At 37.5% G+C, this 9018-nt stretch overlaps 1 protein-coding gene across 1 annotated transcript in view; it reads right to left on the bottom strand.

Moving 5' to 3' along the window:
* Positions 1-86: 86 nt before the first annotated feature.
* Positions 87-9018, bottom strand: part of LOC113209067 (protein FAM102A) — a gene marked incomplete in the record, with an annotated part of 51457 nt that continues 42525 nt past the window's right edge. Inside the window, 6 exon segments of the mRNA XM_052271462.1 lie at positions 87-4496; positions 4594-4805; positions 6401-6835; positions 7540-7623; positions 8246-8456; positions 8805-8953. Coding sequence (XP_052127422.1) covers positions 4378-4496; positions 4594-4805; positions 6401-6835; positions 7540-7623; positions 8246-8456; positions 8805-8953 — 1210 coding nt within the window.

The raw sequence follows: 9018 nt of genomic DNA, 5'->3' as shown, positions 1-9018 counted from the left end.
CCCCGCCGGCCAGGCGCCGACGCACTGACGCAGCCGACAGGTGTCAAGCAGAGGTTGTACGCTTGGTGTGAAATAAAGAAAACAACTTCTGTCTCATATACGAAACCTATATTTATTTGTCTTCACATGAATGACCAATCAATCAAATCAGCACTCGCGCGAGCATCTCTCACCAGGAAGGCCTTAACATCACAAAACAGACTGGAATTTTCATCATAGAAGCACTTTGAGGAGGAACACTTTGTGCTGAAATCACCATTCCCATAAAACGAGGGTACAGAAAAAAGTAATCAAACTCTTTATAGAATACCTTAACTGGAATATGTGTGCATTGTGGAAGTTATATGACGCCAACACAGGGTGGTGTAAGTAATCACATGTTACGAATTTTCCCAACAGCAAAATTCTTGGAGATGTTTTGTTTGGATAACAGTTATTTAAAGGAAGGTTCGAAATTGACTTGTCTAGAAAATTTGAGGTTTAAGACCATCATGTTTGAACACACATCATTAAAGTTATTTGATGCCATCATAACCGAAACATGATACAACAGACAAATTTAACTATCTTGCATGACTTGCACGGTCCAGGCTCAAGGCACTGGAAATAATACATTACACAGTACCTTGATTTCTCAATGAGTGTTTTATATGCTTTACCATAACCATTTTTTGGGGGAGAGGGGCAAGGAGAGAGGAGATGTTCACTGGAAGACCTACCAAAAGCTGACCAGTTTATGGGAAGATATATGATAAACATGAACAAACAAAAAGTAGAAAACAAATACATCAGTTAACCAGAGACCAGCTCTGGATATTACCACAAATAGATCCATGCACAAGAAAAAAATATCCCAAATGTATCTTTGGTCCATCAAGTGGTGAACAGAACCCTTGGTTTACAAGTGTTTACACTACACAGTACTGCATTTTAATATGAATTGGGATTGAAGTACAAGGTATAGTAGTAACCAAAGAGCTGAAACTTATACACCATAATTTTAGAGATACAGGAATCAAAATAAAGAAGTGGCTTCATTTGATAGGAATTAACAAGCAAATATAAATTAGAAGCACTCTTTTACAGGGTGGAAGATTTTAAGGGGGAAATGGAAGCAGCGACTGATGTAACTTAAATCTTGAGCACAAGTTATGGGTAATAAAGTTTCAAGCTTCAAATTGGGCACGCCCTGACTCTCCAACAGCGGAATTGAACTAAACTGTTGTTTTATTATAATAGAAAAGGTTGATATCCTAGGAAACAGTAAAGCCTTGTTTTGACTCTCTGACAATATTAATTTTTTGTGTTTTGTTTTTGCAGTATGTTGCAATATTGTAATAACTCAAGGGTCTCCTAATACAATCATAATCTAGTACGTAGTGGTATGAAGAGCCCTGAGTCAAAACGAGGCTTTACCACTTCTTAATATGCAAATCTTAACTATTATATTAAGACAACGATTTAGTAGAGAAGGCTGCCAGGGAGTCAGGACATACTTGTTTTAAAACAGTAAGGATCTGTAACGGATCTGCAAAATATGTGTAGATTCAAAAATAGATTATTTTTCCCCCCGATTTGTACTTTACGGTTATGCTTGGCACCTGAACAGAGACAAAGCACAATTTCTAAACTAACACTGGGCAGTAGTATCAAGAGGTACAAAGCAAGAGCATTGTGGTAAGAAAAGACTTAAAGCAACAGGAAGAATACACACAAAACGATAGCATTAATCCCCTAACATTAGAAGATTTGAAACATTAGACAGGCAACCACAATTAATAGAGGAAAACACTGAATGACTGGTCAAGGAAGCCATAAGTGTTCTTTCTTATTGACATTTTCTGACAAGAGATGGTTCATCTAATGGTTCAGATCTAGATCTAGATGGTTCAGATCAGAATTATGTCAGGATACAAATGCAACCTAAGAAGTACTAGCAAAAACCACCATGTTTTTTAATCACATCTCTTTTTTCTTCAAATCTACCCAAAACAATTAAAAATACTGAGACCTAAAGGGGGAAGTAGGCAGGGGATGGGAATTTTTAAAAATGTCCAAACATTCATGTTTTTAGACATTGACATTTAAAAGTAGTACACATATTAAGTCCTATTCTATTCACTTGTTTTCTCCTTCTGCAAAAAAATAAATTCTTTAAAAAAATTGCGCAAAGTTGAAAGCTTGAAACAAAATTTTGTCTCTAAGAAACAGATAAGTAAATGCAGAACAATCTTGTGCACATATCATTCTATGCAAAACATAAGTTGTACTTTTGTCTCAATTTCTTGGTTATGAGTTTTGACAGAGAGTATCCTTCCAACCACCTACCATATTTTTTTACCCTTCCTCCTTATGAGTAACAGTATAAGTTTTTGTGGCCAGGTATTTCACAACGTCTGAGTTACTATGTACAATATTACATATCAGTTAGCAATCTGTAAGTCAAATATATATTCTAATATATTAAGATTCAGATAGAAACATATTTACCGATGGGCCAGCCACAGGTGGATAGACACGCATGACAATCATTTTTTAAGATATCAGCGTTTGAAACACTTTTAGTCCAAACAATGACAGAGACACCTAAGATAAAAAAAACTGCACATCAAGTGCAAATATGAACAACAGTAATCTGAATAAAGCCCACTCAAACAAGCTCAGAAAGTTACCCAGTACTCAAAATTTTAAAACATTGTATTCTTTCAGGGTAGGTCCTGGAGGGTCCCCTGTCTGGAGGGCCTCCCCTGAATTTTTTACTATTTTTTATAGTTTTTCTTTCAACAGTGGTATTTTATTTTTAACAGCTACTAAGGCCATGTGACATCAAAAACCAGTATGAAGAAAAAATCAAAAGTTTTAGAAAAGAAAGAATGACTTACATAATGGTCTGAGAGAAACAACCATTCTAAATATTTCTGAGCAAGGCGGAATCATAACATTCATCCAAACTAAATTACATCTACAAGAATTAGCCCTCAAGTTTCCAAACCCTGTGCTCAGTATTCGCCTTCTATATGAAAAATATACAAAAAAAAACAACAAAAAAACGAAAAAGAAAAGGAAAACAGTGAAAATGTTGTGTCCAAACAGTGTTATCAAAGGCAGGGTAATACCATACTTTCTGCTAATCACATCCCTTGAGCTAAAGATGGCAGTGTTTTGTTTAAACTTGAACTGGAACTTATTGACTAAGTTAGTTAGTCAGTTTGAGCATTACAGAGTATATGACATATTCATTGGGAATCACAAATGTATTTACATATTCGTCTAGTCTACATCTACCATGAGCTGTCTCTGTCATTGATTGCTTTAAACGTTGTTATAAAGCTGATACTAACAATAACGAAATAGAATTTGTAAGAGTTGTAGCAAAAATTAATTTAAGTACCTACTCTTAAAAACATTGATTTCAATCACTGAGTAGTAAACAGAATAAATACTATTAAATACTCCCACCAGTAAACACCTTCATTACAAGAAAGGCAAGAAAACCAGTACTCTGACATAAATTAAAACAGTATCATTCATTTGGGCTTAATGCAAAATAAAAGCAAGTTTTTGATATAAATAAAGGACTAAACATCACACCCTAACAAACTTGATGCATTTTTAAATCTACAACACCGCAGTTATTCCTGATTTTTTTTTTCTCCGTAATAAATTATTTGCCTTATTACTGAGTACTTACTTTTCCAAACTTTCAATTTCAAAAATGGAACGTCTCAGATTTCAATCTAATCACAGATTGAATAAGCACACAAAATAAACACACACAGCACTTACACACAGAAAAAATAGCAATACTGACTTATTTACAATGAAGCTTCAGACTATTGCTTATGAGTTGATACGATGAGAATACACAAAAGTAGAAATCAAGTTGATGATACACATAATGAAGTTGATAAATTATAATTTAAATGAGCCAATTCTAAAATCACAATTGCAATGATCATGGCACCTTGAACCCTTCAAAGTTATGCCAAGAGTGGTCTTCACTAAAATGAGGTCAACACAATACAATAATTTTTAGATCAAGTCTTAATCCACAAATATTGATTGTGTCAAATCTATCTAATATCTATGATTCTTAGTTCAGTCCATCACTATGATTTGCCTTAATTGTCCAAAATTTATACTGAAAGATGACATGAAAGGCTACATTAAATCATTAATAGATGGAGTGAGTCAGTCATATCACATTTAGAGCAGAAAACTGCTTGTAATCGGTCTAGCTGCAAGGCAGTTGCCTAGACTCACAAATATCCTTTGCAGCTTGTCAAAATATTAATTAGATCAAAAGCTGTAAAAGACACTACATGTGCGGACACTTTACAGTCAAATATTCAGGCTGTGCCCGCCTGCATCTTTATGTTATCTGTCTTCCTCCATAACCACTTGTTTAAATACCCCTGCTGACATTTGACTCTTCACTTCTTGGCTGCCCAAGGCTGTAGTTCCATCTTTTGCTATGAACAACTGCAAGCCAGATGCTGAAAAGAGCAAAAATTCATAATTAAAAAAAAATAATTCCAAGAACGTTGCACAAATCTTTAATTTTGACATATGAAGAAAAAGTTGTCTACTCACTCTCAGCAGAATCATCATGATGCTCCAGATTTGTTGATCTGAGTAACTCATCTATAAGACTATCTGGATTAACTCTTGTTACTTCTACTCGACCGGCAACCGTATTTCCACCTCCACCACTCTCCTCTGCTGCCTTTTTTCTTCTTTCCATGGCTGCTTTGGCTCGATCCAAAGATCCAGTTTCACTTAATCCTGATCCTCCACTTGGGTTCCTGGAAGAAAATTCAAGTCAAAATATTGGAATTTCTGCCAGGCATGATTTTTCTGCTACATAATAAGAATTTCTATAAGGAAAAAACACTACATTTTGATTAGAAAGTAAAATAATTTAAAATGTATTAGCAAATAGAACGGAATAGTGCAGGTCTCTTTTTCTATTCAATGTGGCTTGCATGGAAAGGAGATGTAGTGCAACCGTAACATTTAAAAATTAAGAAATTTTAGAAATTAAAGAAGGGCTTTGAGCAGCTTACTGAGGTAAAATGGTTTGCCTAGTAAAAGTGCAAATACACGAAAACAAATCACTAGATTGTTGACACTCTGAATTTTCTCACTTATATAGTAAGTTAACTGTGCCAAAAACCAGAGGAGAAAAAAAAAACAACTACTGTAATGAAAAGAGAACAAAAGAAAAGGCGACTTTTGCTAATAAGAAACTACTAAAATTAAAAATAAATACAAAAGCATTTGCTTTGGTTTTTGTATTTAAAACTATATGGCATCTACTTTGTGATAAGGTCATAAAAAATAATGTGTGCAGTAATGTAAGGCATGTAAGAGCATACACAGTGCTGCTCCTTCGATGCAACAAAGACTGCAAAGTTAATCCTTCACAGCCTTCTGGAAAGTCGTCAGGTGTGACAGCTACCGCAGCAAGTTTGCGATAAGGTCCAACTGCTCCCCTGTCAAACCAATGACACAGAATGCTAATAAACTTGTACTTTCTGAGTCTTCAAACTGTTAAAAGAATAAGACCATTGAGTCACGCAGAATCACACATAAAAACAACTTAGTCAAAGAGAAATCTCAATGAAATAAATTAATTATATCGCTGAAGAAAATTCATCTATCTATTCCAAAAACTGACATAATATCTACTAACAAACTATTTAAGTAAGCTAACATGCGTTTGAATCAAATGGCAGTGCACCTGATACAATCTGTTGTCTGTTGTTGCGGTGAGCTTTGTTGTGTTTGTGTGTATAAGAAGGGAAAAACTATGCTTCCAATCTCAAACAACTGGTTTTCTACACAACTACCTAAGTTTAGTGGCACAATCATTGTCACCTTATTCAAGGTTCATAGCTTTAAGTAATTTCTAGTTTAGTTTGTTAATCGATCAATCAAGCCTAAATTCAAAATCTTAACACTGTTATAATCAAAATAATTAGGTAAAACAATACAGACATAAAAATATGCACGAGGGTATGTAAGAAACTCTTCTTTTTTTTCTTTTTTTCAAAATACTACATAAGTTAAGGAAAGCAGACAAAGTCATATATCTCAAAATTCAAAAAGCAAAAATTCAGAGCACACAATTAATAACGCACATTTTGACAAAGTAACACTGAAACAAAGCCCAAGCATGAATGATGCAGACACACTAAAGAAACAAACAAATTTATAACTGTTCTTTCATATTTTTACACTAAGTTACAAAAGTATTGTATTCTTTTATAGAAGATTTTCTGTAAGTCCAGTTTTAAATACGTATTACTTGTAGCAAGCTGCTGCCACTCCCCCAGACAAGTTAAAGAAGTAATGTTGGATTTAAAAGCTCATGGTTTGAGGTCTGATTATGACATACCTGTAACCCCCGTTGACCTCAACACATCCACCAGGGAATAGTGGGGCAGGCCCGCAGGGACTTTGCAGATTGAGCATGCCAGGGGAAGAGGCAGCACGAGGCGCACTTTTTGGGCTGGGCCATGGGGGAAAACGGACTGGTGGTTTGAGTGCTGATGGGTTTGTCACAGTGGCTGGAGTGCCAGGTATGGGGAACAGGGACAGGGGCAGTGCGTTCCTGCAATCAGGGATCGAACTGACATCACCATTCAAATCAGGTGCACCTTGGCGCTGCTTAGCCCTTCTATTTAATGGACTGTGCAGTAGCCACAGAAAGTTCCGATGAATTGCTGCAGGGGATACGGGGGAAGGGGGTGTTGGACTAGAGGGGGATTGTGCAATAGGGGAGGGGTGAACAGGAGATAGTCGTGGCACCCTCATTGGCCAGGATGGGGACCTACAAAACACACACGATTGTCAAATACTAGCACTGAGGGTATTTACATAAAAATATTATGATCAGGCAAATGATACAGCCTACAAATAGCAGGTTCACATGATGAACATCTTGGTCAAGTTCTTTAAATTTAGAAAATGGTAAAGTTTTTTTTCTTTAAAAGACTAAGGCAAAGATTATGCTAAGGCAAGTAATTACAAAAGGATGAAAACTGCTTTCAAGACATGCAAATTGAAAATAAGCCATGCCAGTACATAGCAAGAACTGGTCATGCCAGAAGATCATGCAGAGTCTGATTTTCTTATTAATTAAATATATCCCGCCTCAAAAAAAGAAGAATACTGTATAGGCTTTGGAATAATGTGTAAACTGCAACCACCACAAGCAAGATATTTGTCAAAAACCATTTCGTTACTATACCCTGTCAAACAAACACAAGCGGGGCACGCCGCTCTATTAAATGAATTAGATAAGATACCTAATGATTAAGATGTTAGTTTACTATTTTAAAAAACAACCAAATCACCAAGACATATTTTCACTTGTTCAACAGCATCACAGCCCGGCAGATCCTACATTAAGTTGGATTAAGACAAACCAGCAGGGCAAGCACAAAGAAAATGCAGGGAAGAACTTCACAAAACATGGGAAGTGGAAAACAAACCCAACACTGATACATAAACCCGATAAACTCTCTACAATACCTGCTATTTTGGAGGATCTCAAATGATGCTGATTTCATAAGGATTGCGCACCAGAGATTACCAGGGCATGTTCGCACCCTTCGCCTGCATGCGATAACTTAGTTAGTTTCATGAATGGCAATGGGCCTTCTATCTGTCACCTCTCAACATGCCCCCCAAAAAGAAAGCCATAATTGAATAGACATGCGATATTAAAGGAAACAAAAGTAGAGAGTATGTCAAACTAAATAACTGCTGGTAGGTTGCAGTTCAAACATTGTAAATCTTTCTTACTAACACCCTTATTTTTTGGCAAACTATTCTTTAAAAAATAAGGAAAGAGAAATAGTGCGATAATTTCCATAACAAATTGTAGGGCAAAAACAAACCCATACACTTGTACATTTGAGAATCCATGTGAGGATAGTCTACAAAAGCACATGCAATAAGAGAAACCGTTCAACAACAAGAAAAGTAAGAGGCAGAGAAGTTATTTACACAGCATGAGAAAAAATATCGAAAAGTATGTGCTGTTCATAGATTTAGAAAAAGATTTATGTTGAGCTTAATTACATTTCAAACCTTTAATGTGCAGGAAAAATTAAGAAGAGACCTCTATCACAGAAACTCAGAAACTAACCGTCACCTCGCCTTCACCACACGCACAACTTGAATATGAATATATTTCGTTTTTAAAGTAAAGGCAAGTTGAAGTTGCATGCTGTACCTTATGTGTCCCGAGTCCCCCGAGCTGCTCTGGCGGGAGTGCTGGCTCTGACTGTTGAGCGAGCTGTAGCCCGAGGCCCTGCTCATCTGGCTCGTGTTGGAGGAGTTCCGCGAGTGTCCCGGCTCGACCTCGTACCCGTCCTCCGCCTCGCCCTGCGCGGGCTCGGCCAGCGTGCCCTCCACGGGCTCCACGGCGCCGCCCTGGATGAGCTCTGTGCGGGGGACGGAGCGACACGTCAGCGACAGCAAGGCAAGACAGGAGACAACCGGATGCCATGTAAACACTACCTCCACAAAAACATCCTCCCAACCCAAATAATGATGATATTAAATTATTAAAAAAAAATTATATATAGTTATTTGAAAAAGAAAACAAAAAGACCAAAAATCAATCTGCATTTATTTTTGTCACCATTTTTGTTTTTGATAGTGGTGAAATGGATTGACTGCATGGGCACGGTTTGGTAGGTTTTTAAGAGCATGGCACCCGATTTATATTAGCATCCCCTAACGAGAACCTCAACAAGAGGAAGAGCAAATGGGCAAGCCAGACACCGTACCAGAGTTGAGCAGGGCGGGCCTCTTCTTGGGGAGGCTGCCGAAGCCGGAGCTGCCGCTCGCAATAGAGCCGGGCAGGGAGCTGCTCGAGTGCTCCCTGTGCCTGTCGGTGTCCTCCTGCGAGGAGAACTGCTTCAGCGAGGGGGACGGACTGCAACAGCACACAAGCACGGTCAGGCACAGACAGCGAGCGTGGGGGTGGCTGAGGGGGAGGGG

This window comes from Frankliniella occidentalis, unplaced genomic scaffold (assembly GCF_000697945.3).
Source record: "Frankliniella occidentalis isolate FOCC.00 unplaced genomic scaffold, Focc_3.1 Scaffold163, whole genome shotgun sequence".
Lineage (NCBI taxonomy): Eukaryota > Metazoa > Arthropoda > Insecta > Thysanoptera > Thripidae > Frankliniella > Frankliniella occidentalis.
This window is presented reverse-complemented; position numbering and strand designations above follow the sequence as displayed.